This window comes from Muntiacus reevesi, chromosome X (assembly GCF_963930625.1).
Source record: "Muntiacus reevesi chromosome X, mMunRee1.1, whole genome shotgun sequence".
Lineage (NCBI taxonomy): Eukaryota > Metazoa > Chordata > Mammalia > Artiodactyla > Cervidae > Muntiacus > Muntiacus reevesi.
The window spans coordinates 145,657,377-145,677,928 of NC_089271.1; the positions used below are offsets into that span (position 1 = coordinate 145,657,377).

Below are 20,552 nucleotides of genomic sequence, written 5' to 3' on the forward strand. Positions count from 1 at the left end.
CTGTCCCCACGTGGGATCCTGACACTCTGTCCCCAGAGGGTCTTGACACTCAGATGTCTGTGGGTAGCACGGGGCTGTGAGGGGCGGTGCAGGAGCCAGTCCTCAATAGCAGTGCTGGGGGGAGGGGGTCACAATCACTGTGTGCTTCATCAGCTCCTGGTCCATCAAGGGACAGGAGGAAGTACACACTCTGATCTGCCGCGGAGGACCCATGCCAGCTATTGCTCGTTGACCCTGGGGCCATCTGTGTCTTTACGTTTGTGCTCCCAGGGTGCAGGCGTGCTGTCTGTACCTCGGAAGACTCGAGTAGATGGAGAGGCCTCAGAGGAAGCGTCTCAGGAGGGCTAAGGATGCCTCGAAGGAGACTCAGGATGCCCCGATGGAGGCTCAGGATATGGCAGCCTGTGACTCTGGGAGTCAGGAGAGAAGAGAGCTGAGTGAGTCAGAGAGTGTTTGCCAAGGTATGGTCTGTCGGAAACCTTTGCAGATCACAGTGCATGGGCGAGGGCAGAGTAATGGGGGGGGGGAATGGGCAGTGTCCCTTGGGTCATTGCTTCCCAGTCCTCCACATAGTAAGCAGGGAAAGCCATGTGTGTGCCAAGCTGTGTCAGGTACCGGACGTTGCCCAATTCAGCCTCATATCCCAAACTGGGACTGCCCTGTAAGCTTCCTAGCAGCTCTCCTTCATAACAGCTTGCACGTCCTTCTTTCCGAATCATTTCCGGGAGTGCTGCATGTTTTATTCCCACTGCTGGTAAACCCTGAAAGGCTTATAACACTGTCTCCAAAAAGTGGTCCTGGCCCCTGATGTAACTTCATCTGACCTTCACATACACGATTCCTCTGAGATGTCTGCTTTAAGACACTTTTGTTGTTGCAAATCCTGGAACCTTCCACAGTGCAGCTGTTTCTTCAGGAAACCTGACCAAAATGCCATATGTCAGTCTTAAACCTTTTCCCATTTTATTTCCATGCAGCAAACAGGTCAGTGATTGATATCCATGAAGAAGAAAGTCCTTCACAAGCAGCATTTATGGAAGATGTGAGGTAACATGTTTAAAGGAATTTGGGCTTGCCTTATAAGGTACTTTAAGAAAAGTAAAGGTGGGCTCCTGTAGCAAGTATTGTATGTAAAACACTTGGCATGACACGTTTCTTCCAAAACCAGTATGGTGTTTTAGGTACCCTTAATTTAAAAGTTCATGTGATTTCTTTACAGGAATGAATTACAGGATATGCTGAAAAAATTTGAAGGTATGCTTTAGGAGATACTGTAGTGAAAGTAAATTGTTTTAAAACTCTATATCATAGGAAATGTTAATACCTTGTTCTCAGATTCAGGATCTTCCCTACGTGTTTAGTGTGATTTGGCTTCATAGGTTTCTTTAGTTTCCCTTTTTACTATGGATTTGGAGAGAATGGTGCTACCAGTGGTGCGGTCAGAGCAATGCTTTTATTTTATACATGGGTGCATTTGATGGACTGTGGGATATTAGAAGAATGTGAATGAAACTGTTTTTCCTACTTGCATCTCAGAGTAAGGAATATATCCTTCTTTAATATCAATTTTTAATTTCCTCTACCTATTTTGTGTGACATTCCTTTTTCTTTGGTGCATACAGAATTTTATATTTAATCCTGTAAAATACGTCTCTATTGTTATATTTACATTAACTGTGCAGTGGAGAACTAAAAGGAACTTTGCTAGCATGCTGGTGATGTAAGATCAGAACCATAAACTTAAAAGTTTAAAATTGTTCTTTTAGATATCAATTACATTAACTGGGTTATAGGAAGAGACTCTTAACATGGAGCCTATGTCAGTTTTTGAGTCCTCTAAGTGGATCCTTCATACAAGCAAGATGTTTGAGTGGGAGCTGTCTCATAAACTGATTATTATGCAAGATAAACTGGATGTATAAAATTGTGTAGCTTGTCACAATCCCTGGAAAGTAACAATTCATGGTAGATCAATAACATACAATCAAATGTTTAGGAAAGCATTTTTAGAAATATTGAACATTTTGCAAACTGCAAACCTTCTTTTTAAAACTGATGTAAGACAGACTCCCAATTTTTCCCTTATGAATGGATTTAGAAAGTGTTTTTGAATAAATTCCTTTATTTCCTTAAATTCTTCATGATCTTTGTCTTTAACTCAAAAATACCTAAAATCCTCATTGACTGAATTTAAAAAATAGTTTTCTTGCCTTTGCGTTTTATTTTTTTTTTCTCTTTTGGACACTTCAAAAATAGAATGATGATGTATGATTTACCTATTGAGTTGTAACAAGAATCCATCAGAATGTGTCCTTTGATACAGAGGATATTTTATAAATTTACCCAAACCCAGCTTTTATAAGTGTTTTGTTATGAGAAAATGAAAAACTGTCTTTGAGAGCCTATAAATACATTTTGGAAAAGAGTAACTTTAGTTTCTTAGCTCTCTTTTTCCATTACAGATTTTTCTAAAACGTGTGCAGTTATAAAATTAGCTTTATTTATTTATTTTTTAATTAATTTATTTTAATTGGAGGGTAATTACTTTACAACATTGTAGTGGTTATTGCCATACATTGACATGAATCAGTCATGGGTGTACATGTGTTTCCTAACCCGAACCCCCCTCCCACCTCCCTCCCCATCCCATCCCTCTGGGTCATCCCAGTGCACCAGCCCTTAGCACCCTGTCTCATGCATGGAACCTGGACTGGCGATCTGTTTCACATATGATAATATACATGTTTCAAAGCTATTCTCTCAAATCATCCCACCCTCGCCTTCTCCCACAGAGTTCAGAAGACTGTTCTATACATCTGTGTCTCTTTGGCTGTCTCGCATATAGGGTCATCATTACCATCTTTCTAAATTCCATATATATGCATTAGTATACTGTATTGGCATTTTTCTTTCTGACTACTTCAGTCTGTATAACAGGCTCCAGTTTCATCCACCTCATTAGAACTGATTCAAATGTATTCCTTTTAATGGCTGAGTATATTCCCTTGTGTATATGTACCACAGCTTTCTTATCCATTCGTCTCCTGATGGGCATCTAGGTTTCTTACATGTCCTGGCTATTATAAACAGTGCTGCAATGAACATTGGGGTACACATGTATCTTTCATATGGTTTTTATATTTTAATTTGTTAATGTGGTGTATTACATTGATTGATTTGCATATATTAAAGTATCCTTGAATCCCTCTGATAAAGCCTACTTGATCATGATGTATGTTTTTAATATGTTGTTGGATTCTGTTTGCTAGGATTTTGTTAAGGATTTTTGCATCTATGTTCATCAGTGATATTGGCCTGTAGTTTTCTTTTTTTCTGGCATCTTTGTCTGGTTTTGGTATTAGGGTGATGGTGGCCTCATAGAATGAGTTTGGAAGTTTACCTTCCTCTGCAATGTTCTGGGAGAGTTTGAGTATGATAGGTGTTAGCTCTTCTCTCAATTTTTGGTAGAATTCAGCTGTGAAGCCGTCTGGTTCTGGGCTTTTGTTTGCTGGAAGATTTCTGATTACAGTTTCAATTTCCATGCTTGTAATGGGTCTGTTTTTAAGATTTTCTATTTCTTCCTGGTTCAGTTTTGGAAAGTTATACTTTTCTAAGAATTTGTCCTTTTCTTCCAAGTTGTCCGTTTTGTTGGCATACAGTTGCTGATAGTAGTCTCTTATGATCCTTTGTATTTCTGTTTTGTCTGCTGTAATTTCTCCATTTTCATTTCTAATTTTGTTGATTTGATTCTTCTCCATTTACTTCTTGATGAGTCTAATGGTTTGTCTCTTTTATTTATCTTCTCAAAGAATCAGCTTTTAGCTTTGTTGATTTTTGCCATGGTCTCTTTTGTTTCTTTTGCATTTATTTCTGCCTTAATTTTTATGATTTCTTTCCTTCTAGTAACCCTGGGGTTCTTCATTTCTTCCTTTTCTAGTTGCTTTAGGTGTAGAGTTAGATTATTTATTTGACTTTTTTTCTTTTTTCTGGAAGTAAGCTTGTATTGCTATGAACCTTCCCGTTAGCACTGCTTTTACTGAGTTCCATAGGTTTGGGGATGTTTTGTTTTCATTTTCATTTGTTTCTATGCATATTTTGATTTATTTTTTGATTTCTTCTCTGATTTGTTGGTTATTCAGAAGCGTGTTGTTTAGCCTCCATATGTTGAAATTTTTAATAGTTTGTTTTTCTCTGTAGTTGATATCTAATATTACTGCATTATGATCAGAAAAGATGCTTGGAATGATTTCAATTTTTTTTGAATTTACCAAGGCTAGATTTATGGCCCAGGATGTGATCTATCCTGTAGTAGGTTCCGTGTGCACTTGAGAAAAAGGTGAAGTCGTCATTGTTTTAGGGTGAAATGTCCTATAGATATCAATTAGGTCTAACTGGTCCATTGTATCATTTAATAAAGTTTGTGTTTCCTTGCCAATTTTCTGTTTAGTAGATCTTTCCATAGGTGTGAGTGGGGTATTAAAGTCTCCCACTGTTATTGTGTTACTGTTAATTTCCCCTTTCATACTAGTTAGAATTTGCCTTACATATTACGGTGCTCCTATGTTGGGTGCATATATGTTTATACTTGTTATATCTTCTTCTTGGATTGATCCTTTGATCATTATTTAGTGTCCTTCTTTGTCTCTTTTCACAGCCTTTATTTCAAAGTCTATTTTATCTTATATGAGTATTGCTACTCCTGCTTTCTTTTGGTCTCCATTTGCATGAAATATCTTTTTCCAGCCCTTCAATTTCAGTCTGTATGTGTCCCATGTTTTGAGGTGGGACTCTTGTAGACAGCATATATAGGGGTCTAGTTTTTGTATCCATTCAACCAGTCTTTGTCTTTTGGTTGGGGCATTCAACCCATGTACATTTAAGGTAATTATTGATAAGTATGATCCTGTTTCCATTTACTTCGTTGTTTTGGGTTCGAGTTTATAGACCTTTTCTGTGTTTCCTGTCTAGAGAAGATCCTTTAGCATGTGTTGGAGAGCTGGTTTGGTGTTGCTGAATTCTCTCAGCTTTTGATTGTCTGTAAAACTTTTGATTTCTCCTTCATTTTTGAATGAGGTACTTGCTTGTTACAGTAATCTGAGTTGTAGGTTTCTCTCTTTCATCACTTTAAGTATATCCTGCCGTTCCCTTCTGGCCTGAAGAGTTTCTATTGAAAGATCAGCTGTTATCCTTATGGGAATCCCCTTGTGTGTAATTTGTGGTTTTCCCTTGTTGCTTTTAATATTTGTTCTTTGTGTTTGATCTTTGTTAATTTGATTAATATGTGTCTTGGGGTGTTTTGCCTTGGGTTTATCCTGTTTGGGACTCTCTGGGTTTCTTGGACTTGGGTGGCTATTTCCTTCTCCATTTTAGGAAAGTTTTCAACTATTATCTCTTCAAGTATTTTCTCATGGTCTTTCTTTTTGTCTTCTTCTTCTGGGTCTCCTAAGATTCAAATGTTGGGGCGTTTGGCATTGTCCCAGAGGTCTGTGAGTTTGTCCTCATTTCTTTTAATTCTTTTTTTCTTTTTTCCTCTATGCTTCATTTATTTATACCAGTCTATCTTCCATCTCACTTATCCTATCTTCTGCCACAGTTATTCTACTGTTGGTTCCCTCCAGAGTGTTTTTCATCTCAGTTATTGCATTATTCATTATTGATTGACTCTTTTTTATTTCTTCTAGGTCCTTGTTAAACATTTCCTGCATCTTCTCAATCCTTGTCTCCAGGTTGTTTATCTGTAACTCCATTTTGTTTTCAAGATTTTCGATCATTCTTCCTATCATTATTCTGAATTCTTTTTCAGGTAGACTCCATATCTCCTCCTCTTTTGTTTGGTTTGGTGTGCTTTTATCATGTTCCTTTACCTGCTGAGTATTTCTCTGCCTTTTCATCCTGTTTAGATTGCTGTGTTTTGGGTGTCGTATCTATATTCTGGCAGTTTGTGGTTCCTTTTTATTGTGGAGGTTCCTCACTGTGGGTGGGATTGGATGGGTGGCTTGTCAAAGTTTCTTCATTAGGGAAGCTTGCGTCAGTGTTCTGGTGGGTGTAGCTAGATTTCTTCTCTCTGGAGTGCAATGAAGTGTCCAGTAGTGAGTTTTGAGATGTTTATCAGTTTGCTTTCTTTTGGTCCACCTGTATGTTAAAGCTCATGGTTATGTTCCTGTGTTGCTGGAGAATTTGGGTAGTATGAGTAGTGAGTTTTGAGATGTTTATCAGTTTGCTTTCTTTTGGTCCGCCTGTATGTTAAAGCTCATGGTTATGTTTCTGTGTTGCTGGAGAGTTTGGGTAGTATGTTTTGCTCTGGAACTTCTTGGCTCTTGGGTGGAGCTTGGGTCCAGTGTAGGTATGGAGGCTTTTGGATGAGCTCTTATCAATTAATATTCCCTGGAGTCAGGAGATCTCTGGTGTTCTCAGGTTTTGGATTTAAGCCTCTTGCCTCTGGTTTTCAGTCTTATTCTTACAGTAACCTCAAGACTTCTCCATCCATACAGCACTGATGATTAAACATCTAGGTTAATGGAGAAAAGATTCTCCACAGTCTGAAACACTGAGAGAGGTTCACGGAATTACATAGAGAAGAGTAGAGGGAGGAGGGAGATAAAATTGACCAGGACGAGGACAGGGGGAGTCAAAAGGGGAGAGAGCAATCTAGCCAGTAATTAAATCCCTATGGGCTCTTCACAGCCTGGAATATCCAGAGAGGTTCACGGAGTTACAAAGAGAAGAGAAGAAGGAGGAAGGAGATAGAGGTCACCAGGAGAAGAAGGGGGGACTCAGAAGGAGAGAGACAGATCTAGCCAGTAATCAATTCCCTAAGTGTTCTCCACAGCCCTCAATACCCTAAGAGGTTCACAGAGTTTAGTAGAAATGAGATGGGGGAGGGAGGAGATAGAGATGACCTAGGGGAGAAAAAGGGGAGTCAAAAGGGGGAGAGGGCAATCAAGCCAGTAATCACACTCCTAAGTAAAAATAGCACTGAAGATTGGATTCTTAAAGGTACAAACTTGATAACAAATACCAAAAAGCAAAGATTAAAAATCTAGAGTAGAAGTTAGACTTTAAAAAATGTGATATTAAAAAAACAAAACAAAATCACAAAAATTATAAAAATAATATATATGAAATTTGCTTTAAAAATAGGGTCTTTTTTTGCAAGGTAATAATAGGTTACAAAAATGAAAATTAAAGGAGTAATAAAGGACTTCAAAATTAAAAATTAAAAATAAATGACAATAGTAAAAATATATCTAGGAATTTCTCTGGAGCTGTTGTGGGCAGTGTGGGGTCACTTCAGTTTCAGATAGTTCCTTGTTTCAGCTTATACTTCTCAAGTTCTATAGGCCCCTTCCAATGTAGTCAGTGCTAACTACAGGGTTTTAATCTGTTCCACCTGTCACTTCTAAAGCGGTTCCCTCTGTTTATTTTAGCTTCTTTTGTTTGCAAGTCTCTTCAGTGTCTAATTTCTGCCCTGACACAAGGGGGCGGTAGTGGTCACTTATTTAGGCTCACTTGTTGAGTTGTGCTGTAGGGAGGGAGGAACACTGCAAACAAATATCACTGGCGTGTGTGGGGAGCGCTCGCAGGGTCTAAGCCGCACTGGGTTTGCCCCTGCTCACGGCATGTGTGCTTTCCCAGTCTACACTGCTGAGGTTCCAGGTTGCTCTGCAGGGGAACTGTCTAAAGTGGGCCCTGGGTTGTGTGCACTTCCCAGGTCTAAGCTGCTCAGGTTGGGTTTTCAGGTACTCCAAAAAGGCGCAGACTCCTTTGGGCATGCGTTTTGTGCCCTTCCCAGGCCTGAGCAGCACAGGCGACCAGGTGCTTGGCGAGTGCACTCTCCCCAGCTGGATGGGACGTCTTATCACCTCTCCTGTCCCAGCTGCTTGGTTTCCTGGGTGCACAGTGGGAGCACCATCTCAGCTGTGCTGTGTGTCTCTTCTGGGGAGCTGATCTCTGGCTGTGACCCTCCCATAGGATGTCAACCTTCTAGGATCCCAGGAAGACTTGGTTAGCAACTGGGAGCCTACTCACAGTTTGGTAGAGGATGCCATCTCTGGGGCCAAGATTGCCCCTTTCTGGCTCTGGTGGGCGACGGGCTGGTCCGCAGCTGGCTAGCTTTCCTCTGGTATTCGCTCAGTCCTTTGTTCTGTGAGTGGGCCCAGCAGTGCCCTAGGTTAGAGCTTTTCACGGGAAAGTTCTCTGTCTCTCTCTCTCTCTCTCTCCCCTTTTCTCTTTCTCTGGCTATTCCTCTGTTTGGGTTGCTATCTCACTCTAGCTTCCTCAGATTGTCCTCAGGTCATTCAGGCCCGGTCTCTACCCTAAGCATTGCAGCCCGTGCCTCCCTGTTCAGCCCCCACTTGCTGGTATCAGATGTGAGCGACTGGGCTACTTCTCCACTGGAAGTTGCCAGTAGGCATATAATCTGTGAGTTTTATTTATTTATTTATTTATTTTTCCTCCCAGTTATGTTGCCCTCTGAGATTCCAAAATGCCCCACAGACCCGCCAGTGATAGGGTTTCCTGGTGTTTGGAAACTTCTCTTTTATGACTCTCTCTCCAGGATGGCACTTCATCCCTAACTCTTTTGCCTCTCTTTTTATCTTTTATATTTTGTCCTACCTCCTTTTGAAGACAATGGGCTGCCTTTCTGGGTGCCTGGTGTCCTCTGCCAGCGTTCAGAAGTTGTTTTGTGAAATTTTCTCAGAGTTCAAATGATCTTTCAGTGAATTTGTGGAGGAGAAAGTGGTCTCCCCATCCTATTCCTCCACCATCTTAAGACTACCCCCAGTTATAAAGATTAGAATTGAGGTGCTAGTAACTGAACTATTATACAGAAAAAAGGGAAATGCATGCTGGAGTTTTGACATGATGCCTTTTTAAAATGGTGATTGTATTTCCAATACTACTGAATCAATACTAAGTGGAAATATATATGTTTGATATAGATGATATTAAGAAGCTTCTTCATGCAAAGAGAAAAAGATTTATAATGAATACCAATGCTTCTGTCCAAAGCATTAACCTGATAATTGAGCATGTTTGGAAAACGCAGGAGGAGCAAAGGTAACAAACATTGTTGGTTTTTAGAGCCAGGACCTGGGTGTCATATCTTAGTGTTTGTGAGTCCAGCTTAATTAAAATAATGCTGTTATCCTCTATTAATTGGTGTCTCTGTTGAGAAATATATGCAGTTTGATTTTTATTGACGTCCTATAACCTTACACCTTAATTGAAATGAGAGGTATTACTAAAGGTCGATAATGGTAACCTATTTTCTGCTTTAAAATTATAGCTGAATTTTGTTAGTATTTAAGAAAAAATTATATTCGTTCTTGGAATATGCTAGATGAATAAAAGAGAAGTGTCTTGTGATATTTAGCTGTATTCAATTGTGTGGAAAGAATTAATTTTATATTTGAATAACTTCAAAATTTATCATCATCGGGTCCACTTTTCTTTTGTGCAAAATCTTTATTGTGACAGGGTGAGGGCGGGGGAAGTGAAATATTCCTGTTTAGAAAACTTATATGATATCTTCATTGAATCTCTTTATCATGTCACAGCCTATATGTTATTCAATAAGTGAAAATGAAAACAAAAACTTATAGATAAAATGCATTTGGGGGGAAGTTTATACTGCATTAAATCTTCCTTAGTTCTCAAGAGCTAAGGCATGTGAGATCGCATCCCTCTTAGACAGTTGGGGACAAATACTGAGGGAATGAGAGTAAATCATCCATTTTGTTTTGCCATTTCCCATCGGAAATTTTCAGCTGCAATTATTCCCTTCTCCCTTTATAGTATAATTTGTGTCAAATCAGTTTCGTTTTGAATGTGTTTGCTTTTTTCTTAGCAATATGAAGTATGACATTGCTCATTATTACGTTTTACAGGCAGAAGCTTTATCGTGAATATTCTCAGCAGTTTCTGACTTTGTTTCTGGAGTGGGATATAAGCGTGCAGGAAACCAAGGAGGAAGAAGAAAAACTAGCTGTTGGTATCAGGCTTAACTTTCTAATTAATCTGTTGTAACCAAGAGGCTTCTCAAGAGGTGGCGCTAGTGATAAAGAACCTGCCTGCCAATGCAGGAGACCTAAGAGGCACGAGTTCAATCCCTGGGTCGGGAAGATTCCCTGGAGGAGGTCATGGCAACCCTCTCCAGTATCCTTGCCTGGAGGATCCCACGTACAGAGGAGCCTGGCGGGCTACAGCCCATAGGGTTGCAAAGAGTTGAACACGACAGAAGCGACTTAGCATGCACGCATGCTTTGTAACCAAGTCTCAAGTTTAATGGAGAGCCTGGTCATGTCTTAGACCCATAGACCTGAACCAGGGCCCCACTGCTGCCTATGTGGTTGGACCCGGATCACAGAAAATCAGAGAAGTACAGGCACACACCACACTCAGAAAAGCCCCTGGTCTTTACTCCCTCTCTTGGTTTGGATTCTTGCAGTTTCAAGTGTCTGAAATTTACCGGAGTACAAAAGCAGAGTTTCAGGCCTTATCTAAAGTTTCTCAGGCAGGGTCATTTGGGCTCTGTCCCTATCTCCTAGTAGGATTTTTCCATGAGGTCTGTAAGATAGAGTCTTGCAATCCTAAACGTGCTCTCAGTTTAGTAAATTCCAGTGTGCTGTGCTTAGTCTCTCAGTCGTGTCTGACTTCTTTGTGACCCCATGGACTGCAGTCTGCCAGGCTCTTCTGTCCATGGGGATTCTCCAGGCAGGAATACTGGAGTGGGTTGCCATGCCCTCCTCCAGAGAATCTTCCCAATCCAGGGATCGAGCCCAGGTTTCCCGCACTGCAGGCAGATTCTTTACCATCTGAGCCTCCAGGGAAGCCCAAACCCCAGTGGACCGAGAAAATCTTGTTCTGTGGCTTGGCAGGAAATTCTTTCGGAAGACTATCACTCATCTAGTTTGGATCATTTGCCTATTCCATAACCAGCCACTGCAGTCAGGGCATGGTTTACTCTTACCGGACTGACCTCTGTCACAGTTAGGGGTAAGGATGATGGAGGAGGTGTTGCCTTTTGAGGGCAGAGGAGAAAACCTGGAATTGTTTCCTCACAGTGAGTCAGTAGATGGACCACGGAAGTACCATTGCCAAGCTGCAGTACAGTCCAACTTAGATGAGCGTCATAGCGATCACGAGTCTAAAATAAGACCTGTCTGTGTGGTTGTGGCTGAGCAGCTGGAGAGTTGGATTTTCCAGGGTTAGGGTGAGCTAAGCATGTTGACAGAGTGAAAAGGGGGTAAGGTGTAAGTGCAAGGGTGTAGGTATAGTGAATGACCATGGCCTTAACTCGGAAGGAGGATACAGGGCAGGGGGTGGAGAAAAGGGGCAGTGAAAAATGTTCAATTCAAATGTAGATATCAGGTCCTGGTAGGGTACTGAGACACAGTACAAAGGGGAGTGAGCTGCCAACATAGGGAGGTAGAGGTTACCTGATGGGAAAAATGGGCAAACAGTATATAGTACAGTGGTCAAGACCCTGGGCTCTGGAGCCATATGTTGGGATCCAATTCTGATTTGTCCAATTACTGGCTATGGAGCCATGGGCAGATTATGTATCTCTGACAGGTCTCAGTGTCCTCATGTATGAATGGGGTGTAATAAGAGTACCTACATCATAGGTTTGCCTTGAGGATGAGTTCCTAAGGGAGTTCCCTGGTGGTCTAGTGGTTAGGATTCAGGGCTTTCACTGCCTTGGCCAGGGTTCAATCCCTGGTTGGGAAACTGAGATCCCACAATCCACTCAGTGCAGCCTCCCCCCCCCCCCAACCCCGCTTTCTCCCCTCCAGTCCTCTTCTTCACAAATGAGTTCCTAAGTGTTAAGTTCACTTAACATCTTTCAGAGCAGGGCCTGACAGATAGTTCCTATATGAGTGTGCGGTTCTTCCTCTTATATAGATTTTGCAGTTGTTGGTGACAGAATCTAGGGTAAGGAAATGTAAGTGAGTGGCTAAACTAGGGGAGAGGACAGAATTGTTTCTGGAGATCAGGTCAAAGAACTCAAAGTTTTGCATTATTGAAAGGTTCATCTTGTATATTGAATGGCCAAGAATTACTACATGTTTCAATGTTGTTAGGAAAGAATTTTTCTCTTAATTGCTGTTAAATAGAATAATTGCATAGATTTCATTTATTTTTGATAAAGAGATGGCGGTGAAAACTGTTTGTAAATTTTGTAGCTACCAAGAATTAAGATGGATGTTTTGAATATGGGCAAAGAAGGACATTTCCTGTGTAGAGCATTTTGTATTTCTGCTTCCGTATGCACCACAGCATCCTCACCAGGAAAGATTTTTTTCCATCTATCACCATACAAATGATTACCTTCAATGCTATAAACCAACAAAATACTTTAAACAAGAAAGAAAGAGCCTTCTCAATGATTGATGAATAGTATTATTTCATTTGTTTGTATATTGGTGGAAGCACAAATGTCTAAGCTTTTTTTAAAATTTAGCGCAGAAAATGTTTAAAATATTGATTTAAAGAATAATCTTTTTAATGTCCTGTAGAATTACACGTTGCTAAATATTAAATTAACCACATTTTATCTCAATGTCTTTTCTACTTGTAGAATTTGTTTCGTGAACAACAAAAGATTTTTCAAGCAGCAAGAATTGTTCAGAGACAGAGGCTGAAAAAATTTTTTAACTTATACGACCAGTTCTTAAAGGTCTGTTGTTTTTGGTAATGCAATTCATTCTTATAATACATAATGTCTATTTTGAAGTAGAAGTTAGATTCTTGTGTAGTTTTGGTAACAATATTTTGGTGATAACGTTTTAAATTCTTCTGCATTTTCCATTTGGAGGAGTTGATTTTGGGTGAACATGAATGCTAAATTTATTTCTATTTTTATTTGTTTTTAATTAATCAATTAATTTTTATTTTTAGGATTTATTATCAGCTTTGTGGTATTACTTAAAATAGGAAATGGTACATTGGGAATATTACCTAGAAAGAGACGTGATTAAAATCGTGATTAAAATCGATACTTTAATCCTAATTTTATATTCAGCAGTCAGTTTTTTGGGAGATCAGTGACAACTATCAGGAAAGTAGGAAGTCATTGATTAAGTCCTAATGTCTTTTACTTCTGTTTACTTCAGTGGTGTGTTTAAAATAGTAAGTAGCAATTGTACTTTCTGAATATATCTTTTATTTTCAAATATGTGAGTGTTCTTTGGCATATTTGCTTTTAGTTTTTAATGTATTTATTTTAATTGGAAGATAATTACTTGACAATGCAGAATTGCTACAGTGACTAAAAATGCCTTTATATGCAAATGCGTAGTCACAGGAGGAAGCCTGGAATGCATAGCACTGTGAAAAAGCCAGAGGAAGACAAAAAGCTTGTGAATTGAGAATCATCTACCATGCCATTCTCCCACTAGCAGATTGCCTTCATGATGCTGTTCTCTGCTTCATACAGATGCATACTTATTCAGGAGGCAATGGAATCCCAGATATACACCCCTTCTTATTTTGATGGGATGTTCCATTTCATTACCTTGCTCAAATACATTTTAATATGTCACTCTTCTAAACTACTTAAGATAGTTTAAGATAGTTTAAGTAAACTATCGTAAGTAAACTAGTAAAAGAGTTTTAAAATAAATATCCCTTAAAGAACTTTGGAATCATTTAGTGCAAAAGCGTTATTGTAGAAGTGTCTCCAAGTGGACAAATGTGTTATTCTAATGCTCCCTGATAATTGGCTATTAATTGATGTGAAGGTTTGATAAAGTACCAAAGAAGATATGAGGTTGGTGACTTCAGTGTTGTCTTTGACTCCCCAAAGTTCCTTGTCCTTCCCACTCATCTATTACTCGGCCCTGCAGTTTTCACCTCTGCAACTGTACTTTAATTTCTTCCTTTGAATTCCCACTGCTGCTGCCTTACCTGGTTTAGGGCCTCATTGTCCCTTGCTTGTTCTATTAAACTCTTGCCTGACTTCTCTCCTCTCCAATCCATCCTTCACACTTCTGTAATATGATCCTCCAAAAAGTATCCCTTCTCTCCTGAAAACTTATCATAATATCTTCCCAGTTTGAAGTCTCAGGCGTTCAATGTGTACCCCATATCAAGACCCCCCTCTCTTTGTGATTTCCTGCATACATTCTTTGTCTCCTCCCACCTGTCCAGATTGGTTCCTTTCTCTGCACTAAGTCACCAATACCTCCTTGCTTTGCATATTCTCCTCCCCGGCAGTAGGCTTGATTCCCTTCTTTTACCTATTAACATCTTATTCTTTTGCCAACAAAATCAGAAACCATCCTATTTTCCACTACATAGCCACAGCAAAATGTGCTTCCTGAATTGTTATACTGTTTTTGTGTTGCTTTCTGTTTACATGTTTTTAATTCTCACTGGAATAAGGAAGAGATTATGTACTCATTTTCTAATTCCTCCAGGGCACTTAACAGAATGCTTTTTATATAGGATGCACCAGATTCCTATTGGTTGAATCAATAGTGAAAGTTTAGAACATGTTTGTTTTTCATACCTTAATGAGTTCCTATGACAGATCATCTTTTCCCTCTAATGGAACCATGCTGAATTGATTATGGGTCATTATAGGTGCATTGTTACCTGGTGTTTAGAAAGCTTGTCAGAGAGTTTTTAAACTATGTAATTTCATGATATGAGACTGTCAGTGATTTTCTTTCTTCTTCCTCCTCTTCTCCTTCCTCCTCCTTTGCCTCCTCCTTCTTTTTGGTCCACCTTGACCTTAGCTGTTCACAAACTCATTGTTTTGAGCCAAGTGTGATGATAATGATCTTTGACTCAGATACAACATTTGAAGGATTCCTTAAGTGGGTGTTTCAATCTCCATGTTTTAGTTACAATATTTTTGAAATAAATAATGAGCATCCTTTGACTGTTAAGTGTTGTTACTTTGAAACTTAATTGTATGTGTTTAGAAAGTGAAATGAAAAGTGGTGCTTTATCACTGGACTAGGCCTTCTGTTTTATTAGAGTATAGAGGAGTTTCAGAAGGATCATGAACATCTTCTGACTGATGAACAAGGTGAAGTTAGACGAGAAATGGCCATGCTGCAAAACAAAATTGTGATGGATGCTGTAAGTAGTGCATGTTTAATATTGAGAACTATGGAGGGACATGAACATTGGGGTATTTTTTTATGAACTGTATGTAACAATTATCTAAATAATATTTAACTGTTTAATATTTCTTTCCTTTTTGGAATCAGCAACAGCAAGAGCTGGCAAATATTCGGAAGTCTCTTCAATACCTGCTCTCTGACGATGCTGAAGACAGAACTGGAACCTAAGTTATATGATAGTAATATAATATTAGCTCCATCAAACCTATACATTGCCATAGGCTAAAATTTTCTAGTTGCAGTCAGTACATCTTGTTTATCATTTGTTTGTTAAGTCTAAGAATCCTTTTCTGTTAACCACTAAATGAATCCTAAACAGTTATGTGGGTAGCAGCAATTTCACAGGTACAAGGATCAAGCTTTCCACCCTTTGGGTAGCAAATGGAGATGTTTTCTCCCTAACACTGTCAATTAACTTTTGGTAATAAATTGTCTTCATTTTAAGTTTTGGCCTCAGCAGTTCTGTACCAGTCCTAGAAAATGGGAAGCACCAGTGTGGAGAGTTATAGTGTTCATCCTTAAGGAAAAGAAAAACTGAAGAACATAAAATCTATTTCAACTGTAAATCCCCTTTGTATTTACTCATTGGTTTACAGAGCCAGTTCCAGTGGGGGAAAATGATTTCAAAGGAAAATCTACTCCATTGCCTTAGAAAAATTATTAAAAGCACTTGAGATTCTGTTTGTGAATAAACTGAGCTGCTAAAAATCATAATCATTAAGAGAACAGGCCTAGGTATATAAATATCCATGCTGAGATATGGGCTCGTGAATTGCTATTTCCACAAAGACATTAAAATGTCATTTAATTGTTGCTGGTACACTATTAAATGACACCTGCCCTTAGCATGAATCCAAACACATTTTATATTAATACTCCTTTCAATGAACCATGATACACGAGGCCAGGGATGTTTGTGCAAGTGTGATCCAAGGACTCAGGGTCAACTGGAAAAGACACGCATGGGGGAAAAGTGTGAGGATAACACACCTGGATGTCAGGGGGAGGCGAGTAAGAAACAGGGATGCCCCAAGTCATCTCTCCTGAGGTGACCCTTAGTTAGCGACAGTCCCCGGACAGCTCTGATCCTGGGACCCTAGAGTAAGACAAAGCCATGCTGCTCCACATGCCACTCACAAGAGGAGAGCCAACCGACTTTCGTATCACTGTGTACCAACCAGATGAAGGCTTTCAGCAGCTTCTTAGTGTGGAGGAAGGGGAAGGACTTACCAGGAACTGCCATCCAGACTATTTTATGTTGTTGTTCAGTTGCTAAGTCTCGTCTGACTCTTTGCAACCCCATGGACTGCAGCATTCCAGGCTACCCCATCCTTCAGTAGTAGCAGGTTGCATTGCAGGCTGGTGGTTTCAAGTCAGAGAGACTTTCTGAAAGACAGGTATGGGTTTGAGTCTCAGCTTGGGCACTTCTCAGTTATGTGACTCTCAACTTGTGTCCTAAATTGTCTGTTCCCTACAACACTCCATTTTTTTTTGGCCATTTGTGGGTGCTGGGGGCAGTTCAGATCAATTAGCAGTGTTTCTGCTCTCAAGGGGATGATTAAACATCCTGAAAGAATACTGGACTTAAGCACTTGCCAGTGGTCATTTTGGGAACCCTGAGCTGAGATAGAGAGGTGGGAGAGGCAGAACGGTCCCTGACAACTTGATTGGGGACCATTGAGGTCTTCCATTTCCCTTCTCAGTATCCGTGTACCCAGTTCACTTGGTTCCCTTCCACAGAAATAAGAGATTGTTACAGGTGGAATGAAGACACAGGAAAGAAAATTCAGCCTTTTCCTCTTTAGGTACACATAAAATACATTTTCGAAAATGTAAGACAATGCCATGCTTTTCAGTTCTATTTTTTTTTTTTTACTTTTAAAAAGTGCACTATTTTTCCTGTATAACATGTGCATCACAATAAGGTTAATATTGCTTTTTAACTTTAGTGCATACGTTATACAGTGGATTTCTTATTCCCATTCCCCAAAATACTTAAGGATTTTATTACCGTGATGTGAAAAGTGTTATAGTTCAACTAAAAAAAAAATTAATGATATTCTCAGACTACATAACTTGCCAATTTATAAAGATTTTTACTCAGTTCTTGTCGTTCAGTCTATCAGTCATGTTCAACTCTTTGCGACCCCATGATCGGAAGCATGCCAGTCTTCCCTGTCCTTCACTGTCTCCCAGAGTTTGCTCAAACTCATGCCCACTGAGTCGATGATAACATCCTACCAGCTCATCCTCTGTCACCCTCTTCTCCTCCTGCCCTCGATCTTTCCGAGCAGCAGGGTCTTTTCCAGTGAATTGACTCTTCGCATTAGGTGGCCAAAGTATTGGAGCTTCAGCTTCAGCATCAGTTCTTCCAATGACTATTCAGGGTTGATTTCCTTTAGGATTGACTGGGTTGATCTCCTAGCTGTCCAAGGACTCTAAATAGAGTCTTCTCCAGCACTGAAATTCAAAACCATCAATTCTTTGGTGCTCATCCCTCTTTATGGTCCAACTCTCACATTTGTACATGACTACTGGAGAAATCATAGCTTTGACTAGAGGGACCTTTGTTGGCAAAGTGATGTCTCTGCTTTTTAATATGCTATCAAGTTTGGTCATAGCTTTTCTTCCAAGGAGCAAGTGTCTTTTAATTTCATGGCTGCAGTCACTGTCTGCAGTGATTTTGGAGCCCAAGAAACTAAAGTCTGTCACTGTTTCCATATTTTCCCCCTCATTTATTTGCCAAAAGTGATGGGATTGGATGCCATGATCGTAGTTCCACTCAGTGAGATTAAGCCAATTCACAAATTTGGGAAGCCACCCACTGTATCTTCTTATGACATGTTCCCATAAGTCGTAAAGGACATCTTTTACCCATTAAGAAGTCACTCCTGATTCCCACCTCCTCCATCCCCACCCTCATCTCCTGTCAAGGACTAATTGGCTTTCAGTCTTGATGGACTGGCTTTTTTGGGACATCTCCTTTCAATAGAATCACACCATATCTGTCCTTTTGTGTGTGGCTCATTTTACTTCAATGGTGATTTCCCAACTGATTCATGTTGTAACATTCCTTTCCTTGTGTGCATATTCTTCCATTTCATGGAGAGTTCACCTTACATTTATCCCTTCTTTTGTCCCCTGAAAATTGGGTTGTTTCCCCCCTTTGGCTATTTTGAATAATGCTACTATGAATACATAGTCCCTGGGTTTTCCTAATGCCTGCTTTAAAAGTTGTTTTTTTTTTCTTTTTTGGGGGGGAGGGTGTTTTATTTCTAAGAGTGGAATCACTACATCTGGTAGTAATCCTATGTTGAAGCTTTGGAGGAAGCTCGAGACGATTTTCAACATCCACTGTTTGATTTTAAATTCCCCCAGTGTAGCATCACCAACTCAGTGGACCTGAATTTGAGCAAACTGCGGGAGCTACTGGAGGACAGAGGAACCTGGCATGCTACAATCCATGGGGCTGCAGAGTCGGACATAACTTAAAGACTGAACAACAGCAAAAACAATGGTGCATAAGGCGTCCAGTTTCTCCAGATTCTCAACAACACTTGTTATTTTCCTGTGTCTAAATTTAGACATCCTTCTTGTTCAGTCACTAAGTCATGCTCGACTATGTGCGACCCTATGGACTGCAGCAACCCAGGCTTCCCTGTCCTCCACTATCTCCCGCAGTTTGCTCAAACTCCTGTCCATTGAGTCAGTGATGCCATCCATTTATCTCATCCTCTGTCACGCCTTTCTCCTCTTGCTCTCAATCTTGCCCAGCATCAGGATCTTTTCCAATGAGTCAGTTCTTTGTATTAGGTGGCCAAAGTATTGGAGTTTCAGCTTCAGCATCAGTCCTTCCAATGAATATTCAGGGTTGATATCCTTTAGGATTGACTAGTTTGATCTCCTTGCAGTTCAAGGGACTCTCAAAAGTCTTCTCTAGTGCCATAGTTTGAAAGCATCAATTCTTTGGCCCTTAGCCTTCATTATGGTCCAAATCTCACATCCGTATGTGACTATTGGGTTAGCCATAGCTTTGACAATATGAACCTTGGTCAGCAAAATGATACTCTGCCTTTTATATATGCTGTCTAGGTTTGTTTTAGTTTTCCTTCCAATGAGCAAGCGTCTCTTAGTCATGACTGCAGTAACTGTCCATGGTGATTTTGGAGCCCAAGAAAATAAAATCTATCACTGTTTCCAACTTTTCCCCATCTATTTGCCATGAAGTGATAGGACCAGATGCCATGATCATTTTTTTTTTTTTTTAATGTTGAGTTTCAAGCCAGCTCTTTCACTCTCTTCTTTCACCCTCATCAAGAGTCTCTTAGTCTCTTAGTTCCTCTTGCTTTTTGTCATTAAGGTAATATCATCTGCATACCTGAGGTTGTTGATATTTCTCTCTGCAATCTTGATTCCAGCTTGTGTGTCATTCAGCCCAGCATTTCGCATGATGTACTCTGCATATAATTTAAATAGGCAGCGAGACAACATGCAGCTTTGTGATACTTGTTACCCATTTTTTAAGCAATCTGTTGTTCCATGTCTGGTTCTAACTTTTGCTTCTTGTACTGCATACAAGGTTTCTCAGGAGACAGGTAAGGTGGTCTGGTGTTCCTATCTCTTAAAGAATTTTCCACAGTTTGTTATGATCCACACAGTCAAAAGCTTTAGTGTAGTCATTGAAGCAGAAGTAGATTTTTCAATTCCCTTGCTTTTTCTGTGATCCAACGGATGTTGGCAATTTTTCCTCTGGTTCCTCTGCCTTGTCTAAATCTAACTTGCACATCTGGGAGTTTTGGGGTGACGGATGGTTGAACCTAGCTTGAAGGATTTTGGTGTTGCTTTACTAGCATGTGAAATGTTTGCAACTGTATGATAGTTAAAACATTGTTTGACATTGCCTTTCTTTGATATTGAAATGAAAACTGACTTTTTCCAGTCCTGTGGCCACTGCTGAGTCTTCTAAAGGATTTTATCTTTACCTATGTGGTTAACTTTTCTGTTATTCTTTATTTCTTCATATGATTTTGAGTTCTGTCTAGTGTCTTTTCATTTTAACTTGAAGTTCATTTTAACCCTTCAGTCTCTCTGGTATGGTAGTTTTAATAGTTATGAAGTCTGTCAGGTTTTGTTTTTGTGTGTGGGGTTTTTTGTTTATTTGTTTTGCTTTGTTTGAATGTGGATGTGTCTTGATTTCCCTGGTCATGTTTAATAGAAACCCTGGCTGGCAGGTTTTCTTTTTACCTTCATCATTTAAGGTATATCAGTCATTCATTCAGTGCTTTCTGGCCTCCATGGTTTGTGAAGAGCAGCTGGCTGTTAATCATATTGATGATCCACTGTACTTTATGAGTTTATTGTTTTGTAAATCCAGTAGTCACTTGTTGACACTACAGTGAGTCAGGTTCAAGACAA

The 20,552-nt window shown here is 39.8% G+C and overlaps 1 protein-coding gene across 1 annotated transcript; it reads left to right on the forward strand.

The window, feature by feature from the left end:
- The first annotated feature begins 310 nt into the window (after window positions 1–310).
- LOC136153884 (synaptonemal complex protein 3-like) lies at window positions 311–15,305 on the forward strand. The gene is made up of 8 exons (XM_065916016.1): window positions 311–461; window positions 978–1,047; window positions 1,220–1,254; window positions 8,943–9,060; window positions 9,891–9,990; window positions 12,584–12,682; window positions 14,989–15,093; window positions 15,225–15,305. The coding sequence occupies exons 1-8, from the start codon at window positions 311–313 to the stop codon at window positions 15,303–15,305; spliced, it is 759 nt and encodes a 252-aa protein (XP_065772088.1).
- Window positions 15,306–20,552: the final 5,247 nt, after the last annotated feature.